This window comes from Corylus avellana, chromosome 1 (assembly GCF_965113065.1).
Source record: "Corylus avellana chromosome 1, dhCorAvel1.hap1.2, whole genome shotgun sequence".
NCBI lineage: Eukaryota > Viridiplantae > Streptophyta > Magnoliopsida > Fagales > Betulaceae > Corylus > Corylus avellana.
Window position 1 is genome coordinate 40,505,145 of NC_142490.1, and position 12,096 is coordinate 40,517,240.

The following is a 12,096-nucleotide window of genomic DNA, read 5'->3' on the forward strand; positions in this document are numbered from 1 at the left end:
AAAAAACTAATGCTTTTTCTTCTCATGAGATCTTTCTAAAACGGTAATATCTTCTTTTTTTTTTTTTTTTTTTTAAGCAATAAAGGGAATTCACTAAAAAAAAAAAAAAAAAATTAAAAATAGTGACTTTTGGAAGATGACATTCTAAGTCCAAAAAATGTCACTATTGATGTAGTGACGTTTGCATAGCGATATTTGGCAAAAGACTCTAAACATAGTGACTTGATACAATAATAGTAACGTTTGTACAGTAAAAACGCCATTACAATGTGACATTTGTTCAAGCGAGCATCACCATTTTTGGAATGTGACACTTGCACTATTTAAGCGTCACTACTCTTTTATTAAAAAAATATGTATGTATCAAAAACAATTTATAATACTAAAAAAATTATTAAAAAAATCAAATTAATTAAAATAAAAAATAAAATAAAAAAATAAAAAAAGAAATTCAAAAGAATTTTATTTTTAAAAAAATAATAATAAATTAGAGGGGTGGCTGCTTGAAAGGCACCCCCACCTTAGGGAGAAATTTTGAAATTCTTGGGTGTGTGGTTGTTATAAACGCAAATTTTGAGTTCCAAATTTTTCAAAAGTCACTAATTAGTGTCTTTTGAACAATAACACACTGTTCAAATGGCACGACCTGTCAAACGTAAGTAGTGACGCATGAATAGTAATACTATTCAAACGCCGCATTTCACTCGTGAATAGTAAACTATTCAAACATCGCATTTCGCGCGTGAATTAGTAACACTATTGAAACGTCACATTTCAAAGTGTGAATATTGATGCGTGAATAGTAACACTATTCAAATATCTCTTTTTCATAAATGCCGCATTTTAGTGACATATTTCAAAAATTCACTAATTGGGCTCCCTTTTTTTTATTTATTTTTGGTAATCGAAAGGGATAAAAATTTGCCACAAACTCATCTAATAAAATGAATGTCACTTTATTAAATAAGTTTATATGAATTTGCGACAAACCAGTTTGTAACAAATTTTTGCCCAAGAAAAAAGATTAAAAAAATAATAATAATAATAAAAAAAAAAGAGGAGAACAAGAGACTCAAAATGCATTATTGTATTTTTGGACTTTTTAATTGCATTATTAAATTCAATAATGCATTTCGAGTGTATGGTCCTACGAAAGAAAAAATTGAGCCGAGGAACGCATGGGATGCCCTTTTCATACTTTTTTCCATCCCTACTATCCGGTCCATCCTTAAAACACGTTGGTGACTCAAGGATGAAGTCTTAAGTACTCTCACATCCTAATTCGGATAATGATAGCAAAATCAAAATGTTATTTTGTTACGTGAATGCTTTTACATACACATAATATGATAGATTATTAGGTTTTGACGAAACCTAGACCCTTTAGATTCGTTGAAAGAAACCTAAAACATTTTCAAACATAAAGTTTGAATTAATTTTCTAGTTACCTTTATTAATTCATAATATAATGACCTTTAAATAGGTAAATTATTACAATATTTTCTAGGGCTGAATCATCAGCTCTTATTGGAATATAAACTAAAGCTAAGTCATCAAGACTCTTACATGGAAATAAATAAAGACGATATCAAATAAAAATAAACACAATAAAATATTCTACGGTATCATATATTTTAATATATTAGACTATTAATAATTATTCTGCATAAAACTCAATTCTCATAACATAGTTTTATATTATTTATTTATTAATATAATATTGATGGATCCAAACTTTTGAGCTTAAGGTGATGTTTCATGCCTATTCTCATGGGTTACAACTTACGTAACCTAGAAGGATTTTTTTGGGGCCGGCTAACATTAATAAAAATAAAAAATAAAAATAAAAAACTCTAATTCTTTTTGTTTGTTTTTATCCTACAATGTAATGTGTTTCAATCAACCTTTATATATATATATTTTAAAATGATAATCCAAAAGTTTGTGGGAATTAAAACATCACTATTATGAGCAGGGATGGAATGAAGGGGAGGCTGGTATATATAGGTGATGGCCACCCTCAATTCTTGAGGAAAAAAAAAAGTTTAGGTCAAATTTTCGTTTTTAAGTCTTTGGCCCTTACTCAAGCTAGAAAAAATAAAAATTGGCCCCTACCTACAATTTTTTTGGCCCTATCTGTAAATATTTTTGGCCTTGCCTAGTAAAAATTTTGGCTCCACCCACTAAATTTTTTTGGCCCTACTGCTCCTACCCAAAAAATCTTTTGAGCTATACTCATTAAAACCTAAAAACTGATTACTTATTCTCAAATTTTTTTGCCCTTACCCATTAAAAACTGTAGTAACCTTATTTTTTGCCTTTGGCTGGTTTTGGGAGTGGTTCGGCCACTCCCGACTTGCAAAATGGGGGTGGTCTAAACTACCCTGTTTGGCCAAAACCACCCCAAGGCTGTTGGGGTGGCTTAGCCACCGAAACCACGCCATGCTAAAACCACTTGGTTTTTTTGGAAGATTATTTACCTACTTGGGATTTTTTTTTTTTTTTTTTTTTTGGGTTGTTCCTTCCACTATTGTTTTTTAATGCTACTTTTTGGATTTGATTTCGATTATTTAATGACGTAAGGTGCTGCTACCTTATGTTTTAAGTCTCATTTACCTCCTGGTATTGCATGTCTTTGTCTTCGCATAAACAATGTTTGTGAATGCATTAATAATTAAAAATAATAATTTTTAGAAATTATATTTTATCCCACAATATTAATAGGTCAGTTTCAAACAACATTTTGTCTTTTTTTTTTTCTTATACAAATAATTGATCAAAGAGTTAGTTAGGACTAAGACATCAATATTAATGTAAGATATAGTTGTATGATAAAAATGTGATTCCAACCAACATACACTTGGATAATTTTTTTTAACAATGACTAATTTAATGGTTGGTTGGGACTAACACTTGGAGCTTGTTTGGGATTGCATTTGCGAAATAGAACTTTTAAGTCAAAAAAAGCTTTTGGGCAAAAGCTTCATTTTTAACCTTTTTTCAAAAGTGTTTTTTGGTTATTTTTAGGCTTATTAGACCCTTAAAAGCGCGTTTAATTTTTTTACCAAACATGTATTTTTTTTTCTTCAAACGGACATTTTAAGTGTTAAAAGTACATTTTGATCCTTTAAACGCAATTTCAAATAGGCCCTTAACTATTTAGGGTTGGCGGGTTCAAGTGTCGGGTTTGTATCAACTCAGTTAACCTGTCAACACGTTTATGTCAACCCGAACCCAACACGTTTATAAAACGGGTCATAAACGTTTATGACCCGAACCTGTTTAACCTAAACCCTAAACATAAAACTATGTGTCAAGGTTAAATTGTCAGCCTTACTTAACATTGTGAGATAGTTGTATGATAAAAATGTAATTTCTAACCTTACTTATTGAAAAATCTTGTTGAGATATGTCTTACTCATTCATTACATTTAAAAAAGAAAAAAAAAAAGAAATCATAATTGATTTCATGACTCATCTGAATGTATTTTCAAAATTGAGAATATATATATAAATATAAAACAATCACGTTCGCACGAGCCACTATCGCTTGAGAAACTATTGGACAAAGAGCGAGCAATAATTCTACTCCAATCTCTCTCAAGCGATGGTTAAGTTAGAGTTGAGCAGAGTTTCAGTCAATTAAACTCTCCAAGAAGTCATGTGCTGATTGGTCTACACCAACATAGGTACAAATATGCTTAAGTCACACATGGCCCCGGTTGACTAAATTATTGGTCTATCAAAATATCTTTTAAGAAACACAAATGCTATGTACTCTCACTTTCGTACTTTAGGTGGTGCATAATTGAAGTTATAACATCCATTTCAAAAAATTTGGTAATATTTTTGTAGAAAAAATTATACTTAATTCTCTTGAATTTTTATTATTTTGTCAAAAATTCAAAAACTCTCAATTTAGTATATTGAAATCTTAACAAATAAATACCAAAATTACTAAAATACCCTCCTATTTGTTTTTAAAAAAAAATTGCAAGGATTCAAGCATTTCTCTGAATTTAACAAAGTTTTGCAATATATATATATATATATATATATATATATATATATATATATTACGTGCGTATACGTGTGTGTTGAATTTCCGGAAATGAAAATGCAGCTACAAACCCGTCTATATAAGAAGATGGTGCTGGAGCGAGATGTACGTGCAAGAAGCTCTGCAACAAAGATATCGTCATCAATTAATGGATATCGTTCATAGCCAGGGAGCAACTGAGCTGTTTGAAGTTCAGTCTCACTTGTACAAACACATATTCAACTACATAGATTCCATGTCACTCAACTGCGCCATTCAGCTAGCCATACCCGACATAATCCACACCCATGCCCGACCCATCACTCTTCCACAGTTGGCCTCCAAGCTTCACATTCACCCCAAAAAAACCAGCTGCCTCCACCGGCTCATGCGCTTGTTGGTGCAGTCCGGCTTCTTCACTAAGACAAAACTTCATCATCATCATCAAAATCATCCAGAAGACGATGAAGAAAAAGAAGAAGAAGAAGAAGGCTATGCTCTCACACCTTCCTCTAGGCTCGTCGTCAAAGATAATGTCACCAGCCTGTCACCATTTGTTAAAGCAATGCTGGATCCTGTCCTGGTGAGCCCCTGGCACGTCTTGGGAGATTGGCTTCAGGGGGGGAGTACTCAGGAGCTGACGCCCTTTGAGAAAAGGCATGGGATGAGCTTATGGAACTACTGCAACCAAAACACAGAGTACGGTGGCGTTTTCAATGAAGGCATGGCCAGTGATTCCCAGCTCATGGGCTTCGTCGTCGACGACTACAAGCCCATCTTTGAGGGCTTGGGTTCATTGGTTGATGTTGGAGGGGGTACCGGGACGGCGGCGAGGATCATTTCTCAGGCATTCCCTCATCTGAAATGCACGGTGTTTGACCTTCCACACGTCGTTGCCAACCTGCCGGAGACTACCAACTTGAAATACGTTGGTGGTGATATGTTTCAGTCTATTCCTTCTGCAGATGCCCTTCTCTTTAAGGTTTGCAAATATATTTCTGCCTCTCGAAAAGCTTCGTTTCGTTTACCCTAGTCTTCATGTTTGTTTCGGCACTTTTGCAATTGTTTTTTTAAGGTTTAAAAGCTTTCAATATAGGATATCGATGTTTTATTAGTTTGCAATATATGTCACTCTTGTCGTTAAGATTTATAGTAAAATCAAACTGTTAATAGGCAAACTGTCCTTTATAGCTTTGTAAAACTTATAAAAATATATATAAAGTTGTTCTAATTAAACAATTAATTTTTTTTTTCATATATATATATATATATAAAAAGTCTGATTGACCAATGACTAGCTGTGAGTCAGCCGATATCTATTTTGAGTATTTTGGCATCTTCTGTTAGAATTTAAACCTAAACTCCAATTAATATATAATAGATGTGACATTGTAAAGTTTTAAAATTTGTTAACTCGACGTTGCAACTTTTTAAACTTTATAAGATTATAAAAGTACCAAATTAAAACATCATTGGATAAGTCAAATTAATTTCCTCCTAATTTTATTTGGAAAGAGTACTACTGTTCATGTCCATTAATATTGGTCAAAACATGAATTTTTCTACCTTGTCCGCTGATTTTGGTATTTATGTCTTTAACCACAGTTATGTGTCTATCTGTCGTAAGAATTTTGCAAACTTCCATAGTAACATGATATATATATATACACATGTCTGATACATTGTGATATATATATGTAATATTTGGCAGTGGATTTTGCATGATTGGAGCGATGAGGAATGTGTGAACATTCTGAAGAGAGGCAAAGAGGCGATTACAAGCAAAGGTAAGGGAGGAAAGGTAATAATCATAGACGTGGTGATAAATGAGGATAAGGATGAAGATGATATTACTAAAACAAAGCTCTTCTTTGACACACTCATGATGGTTGTCACCAATGGAAAAGAGAGGGACAAGAATGAATGGGAGAAGCTCTTCTTCGATGCTGGCTTCACCCGCTACAATATAGTTGCCTCTTATGGGATGAAATCCGTTATTGAGCTTCATCCTTAAGATTAAAATAATTAACTATATATATATATATATATATATATACATGAATTTTAAGATTAATTATAATTAAGCTTAATGTATCTTGCTTCTTAATTAAAGTTGTTTTTTTAAGGTTGTTTCAGTGTATTTATATGCACAGGTGGCTGAAAGTTGGGTCGAGTTCTCTTCTGAATAATTTTCCTCGTACCTTGTCTTGAGTGTGCTGTTGATGTGTGACCCTAATAATGAGACACGATTGGTGGTGCCGCTGATAAAGACATGGCCCAAATTCTATGGTTTTAAATTTTTCAAAGTTGAGAAATGCTATTTAATATTGGTGGCTTTAGTTAAAAAAAAAAAAAAATTTGAGTGAAATTATTATCACAAATTTTGACGTGTAGCTCTTGTCATCAGCTCAAGCTGACTATTAGTCAAAGAATTTTTTCACAACTTTGGTTTGAACTCAGCTCAGATTAGGGCTAAAAATAGTGAACGGTTAATAGCTGCCTGTTAACCACCTAACTATTTAACCACTTTTTAAAGCGGTTAGAAAAAATCGCTAACCGCGCATGTGTGTGTGTGTATATATATATATATATATACCAGAAAGGGACTCAACGAGTAAGTTAACATAAGCGGAAGAATTGAAGACATAGTGCTGAATTTAAACAGAGACTGCTTGAAATAATCTAGGTTGAATATGAACAGAATATCTAAATGGATACACAAAGATATAAGCATAAAAAAGAATATGAAATGTTGAAGTTCCTTCAATTGGAATTACAAATTCATAAATCAACATAATGAAAATAGTGTATATGAAAATAAGTACTTACAAAAATATGATGTTGTAAAATTAGCTTGAAGAAACTTTCATTGAATGAAACATTTTGTAATACATGGATAAAACTCTGACATACATATTTGTGAGATATCACCGATGTTCAGAGAGGGAGAAGAGAAAGAGAGAGAGTATTCTGATATCCGAAAGAACCGAATACCTATTACAATCAGGAAGATGCTATAAATAGAAAGATAGAAAGTTGAACACTGTAGATGAACAGTGACTTGTCGTCATGAGCAGTGATGAACAATACTGGCTGACATGAATAGTGCTGAACAGTAATGGCCGACAAAATAGTAATGACTGCCAAAACAGTGATGAACAGTGCTTGCTGTATTTGGGCTTTGGACTTTTAATTTTTTTAATCTTCACTAAGGTCATAAGGGTCTTAGGCTTCTTGTTAAAGAGGTTGTATTTGGTTTGTAGAAGATGATGACGAAGTTGGGCTTTGTTCTCCTTGGTCTTCAATCCCTTCAGCTTTAAGGAGAAGGATTCTGCAAAGATCTTTGAGATCTTTTTTATATTGGACTTGAGCCATGGCTGCAGCAATTTCTGTCTGTAAATGTGATTTATTTGCCAGGAATTGGCTTTGAAGTGTGAATGATGGAAATTCTCCCTGTATTGAGGAAAGAATCTTTTGAATGTTGAATTTGTCCCACCAGCGGACATATCTATATCTTTTACGAATTCCTTGATCAATGGCATAATCCCATTTGAAATGCCAGGGGATTTTATATTTCTTTGCCAAGTGGAGCAAGGAAGGAAATTGGCTTTCTGCTTCATTAACTCTGTATACTGTTGAAAACTACTTTAATGCATTTGCAAGTTCTGGAGGTAAAATCTTAGTGATTATCCCATGATTTTGCTACCATTTGTTGAGTCATAAAGGGAGCTGACTGCTGAATTTGTTATCAAAACAAAGATACCAGGAGTGGCTGTTATTATTGTTTTGATAAAGAAGTACTTTTGACCATGTTTCAATATAATCATAATAGCTGTATTGGACTTGATGGTTGGGAAGGGCTTTGAGATTAGATGGGTGGTTACCCCATTCTTTTGCTGAAATAATTCTTGCTATATACATCTTATCAAAGATTATTCTTTTCTGTTCTTGGTCAAACTTATCTGGAACTGAATCCTTGGTAATTGATGCTATTTGGAGTAAAATATCTTTGTAGAAATTGATGGATTTGGATGGGTGAGATGGGATGAAATTTCACTTAAGAGGGAAATAACTTTTAACAAGATCCGAAGGATTCTTAAGGTGACGCTGGTCATGTTCTATAAAGAACAGGTTTTCTGTATAGGTTTTTTGGACAAACCTAGATCTATTGATTTGGGTAATTGGTTGACTGGTATACAATCTTTGCTGCTGTATGAATTTTGAAGAGTTCTGTTGGGTAGCGATAATGGTTGCTGTAGGACATTCTACTAACTGGTAATAGTCCAGATGACTTGGAGATGCTAAAGTTGATGAAAAAGTAAGTCTTGGAGAACCAAGAACCTGAAACTTATTCAACATGTTAATAGATGAACATGTTTCATAAAGTTTTACATTTCCCGAGCTCAGGATTACATGATGACTTGGCTGTGACTTGATTGAAAGTGTTTTATTTTTGTTTTTACTTGAGTGTGGCGTTTCAGCCATCTTTTCCTTGTAAAAATTCACGAGTGAAGAATTCAGGTATAAAATTTTGTTCTACTTTGATGTATTCAATTTCAAAATAAAAAATACTTAAAATTGATTGCCATCTAACAAAAATCTATTTACTTGCTATATTTTGAACATCTTTTTCTAAAACATGTTTTGCACTTTTGCAATCGACTCGAATTAAAAATTTTTGGTTTAACAAATCACTTTGAAACATTGAGATGCATAGTACTATAGATAAAATCTCTTTTTTAATAGTACTATAATTACTTTGTGCTGAATCCCAGATTCCTTAATGGAAACAAACAATTTGTTCATAAGAATCTGGAGTGACCTTCTGTTTGAGGATACCTCTATATCCAATATTGGAGGCGTCTGTTTCTACAATTTTGAAAGCTTTTACTTCAGGAATGCCAAGACAAGGCAAAATCTTGACATATTTTTTGACTTCTTGGACAATTGAAGTGTGAAGATCAGTCCAAGGTGGAGGATTACTTTTGAGACAATCATTCAATGGTTTACTATGTTTTCTAAGATTTTGATAAAAGTCAGCAACATAATTTAAAGATCCTAAGAACCTTTAGAGCTGGTTTTTATCAAGGATGACATCAGAAAATTTATCTGCAAATTGAATGGCCTGATCAATGGGTTTAACCATTCTTTGACTGATGTTGAATCCTAGAAATCTAATTTTTGTTTGAAACAGGTTGATTTTTGTAACTGAAATCACTAAACCACTGACTTTGATGATACTAAGAAATGAATGAAGATGTTTCCAATGTTCATCAATTGACTTTGAAAATATGAAGACATTATCTATATAAACAATTGAGAAATGTGTTATAGGGTCAAAGATTTTATTCATGATGTTTTGAAATTCACTTTGGGCATTTTTTAACCCGAAGGGCATTACATTTCATTCATAGTGGCCAAATGGTGTAACAAATGTTTTTTTGCATTTATCTTGTTCATAGATTTGGATCTGCCAAAATTCACTCTTCATATCAAATTTTGAAAAAAAAATTGGCTTGACTTATTCTGTTTATCAAATCTTTTTTATTTGGAATAGGATATCTTATCCACTCTAGGACTTTATTAAGAGATTTGTAATTTATTACTAACCGTGGAGCTCGTCTTTCTAATTCTGCATTTTTCTGTACGTAAAAGGCTGAACAAGACCAAGGGGACTTGCTTTTTCTAATTATTCCTTTGTTAAGCAATTCTTTAATCTCGGTTTTACAAAATTTCATTAAATCTTGACTCATTTGGATGGGTCTAGCTTTAGTAGGAATATTTCTTTCATTGAAGTCTTTTATGTAAGGGAGTTTTACAATATGTTTTTTCCTATGCCAAAATGCGTTGGGGAGATCAGAACATACTTCATTTTGTATTTTTTTTCTTTGAATCTTTTTAATTTTTTGTAAGAGGATATCACTTGAAAGCTGTTCTTCAATTCTTTTTTTTTTTTTTTTTTAATTTCTTCTTTTAGGGAGTTCAAATACTTGCTCTTATTCTGTAAAATGTTAATTATTTTAAAAATTGAAACATCTTGTAACATATTAATGTCTTTAGTATGAGGTTTTTTAAAGAATTTAAATTCTACTTTCTGCCCTAAGACTTCTTTGTGATCTGTAGTAAAAGGAAATAAAAGACATAACAATGGATTTCCTAGTATGACCTTTGAATACGACATGTTTTTTATTAAGACAAATGAAGTTTTGAAACAAACATTACCTTGACAGACGTGTGCTTTAGACAACTTGTAATCTATCTACATTTTACTGCCATTGGCTGATGATAAATGTTTGTTCTGTACTTTTTGAATAACATTTTGTAGGTATCATTCCTTCTTGGATACAATTTAAATTTGCCCCTGAGTTTATTAAAGCTATGACTTCAAATTCAAACTCATTGTTAATAATGATTGTTACTCTATAGTTCCATTTTTTAAAAAGGATTCTATCAATTATGTTTAAGTATTTTTCATCTGTAGTTTCTTTGAAGATTAGACTCTTAGTTGAAGATTTTATAGATTTATCGTGTTCTAAGTCTTGTTCGCTTTCAAATTGACTTTGTTTAGAAAAATTTTTATTAATCTTTAAAATCATTACTTCTTGTTCCAATTCTTTGTTTTTGGTTTTTAAATCTTTTATTTCAATTTTGATTTGGTTGACTTCATGCTATAAGTCTTGGATGGTTACTTCTCTTTGTTTTGATTTAAATCTGTTGAGGATTTTATCAATGCTAATTTGTGGTTATGTAATTTTCGTTGGTCCATTTTTGTTCTCATTTTTTAGTAAATTACTCTTGAATTTTTTAAGCTATTTTGCTTTAGTTTCTGGGTCTTCTATTCCTTCTATTAAATCAATTAATATTTCTTCATGTTTACTTAATACATTTTTTTTTTAGTTTTGTTTTACAACATGAATCTTTACATCCTAGCTCTATTTCTGAACTACTTGAATTTTGACTTGATTCATAATCTGTTGAGGTGTTAAAAATTTCATCTTCATTTTTGCTTGAATCTGAATTTCTAAGTTTTAAGATTTTATATAAATCTTCTTTCTCTTTATTGGAAATTTTTAATTGGTTGATTTTATCTTTTACTTTGCACTCATTTTTGTAATGGCATGTCTTACCACATTTAAAGCATTTTACTTTCTTTTTGTCATATTTTTCATTTTTGGGTTTTTTGTAATATTTTCTTGCTGTTTTATTTTTCTTGTAATATTCAGTTGGTTCAGTGTTTTTGTTTTTTTCTATAACTCTTTTTGTAATATTTTCTAGTTTTTACATTTTTATCGTTATGCTTTCTTCTGGATTGTAGTATAAGAGGTAAACCATATTGTTCACAAAAATTTCCAATTTCATATTTTGCTTCTCTTTTTTCTTTGTTCAAGTTTTTATTTATTTTCATATCTATATACATTTTTAATCCTATTTTACTTATTATACTTATGATGTCTCCGTAAGTGAGATCATCACATTCTATAATTCCAGTTTTATTACTTAAATCTCACGAATTTTAATGGCAAATAGGTTGGGTAGACCATTGATAAATTTTTCTTTCTAGAAAGCAATTTTACAATCTTCTCTTAACATTACTCATGACATAAAAACATCTTTGTACCATCTAAAGTTGCTTAAGGTTAGACACCTAAGGTTACTTAATTGGTCATGAATTCTGGTTGTAATATTACTAGGGAATCCTATGAAATGTTTTATTATAGTGTAAATTAAAACATTAATTCCATAAGGGATTCCTCTGTTACGTGCTTCATCATAAATTGGGATTCCTTCTTCATCTTTCTGGACTGCATATTTTATTTCATCACGATTTACTTCAGTTAGGTATTTTTCCCACCAAGCTTTTAATGTTCCCGTAAATCCTGAGGTTAAAATATCTACAATTTCTAGGGGTGTCAAAAAGTACCGGGAAACCGGGGACCCGGTTCCGGTTCCGATTTGAAAAATCCAAAACCTGGGTACCCTGGTTCCAGTACCAGTTTTTGGTACTCGATTTTTACCAGGAAACCGAGAACCGAGTTTCCATTTTATTTAATAATATT

General features: G+C 31.8%; 1 protein-coding gene across 1 annotated transcript; it reads left to right on the plus strand.

The window, feature by feature from the left end:
- Positions 1-4,163: 4,163 nt before the first annotated feature.
- Positions 4,164-6,053, plus strand: LOC132172549 (trans-resveratrol di-O-methyltransferase-like). Its single transcript, XM_059584064.2, has 2 exons — positions 4,164-5,021; positions 5,751-6,053. Exons 1-2 carry the CDS (start codon positions 4,164-4,166, stop codon positions 6,051-6,053), a joined length of 1,161 nt encoding a protein of 386 aa, XP_059440047.2.
- The last annotated feature ends 6,043 nt before the right edge of the window (positions 6,054-12,096 follow it).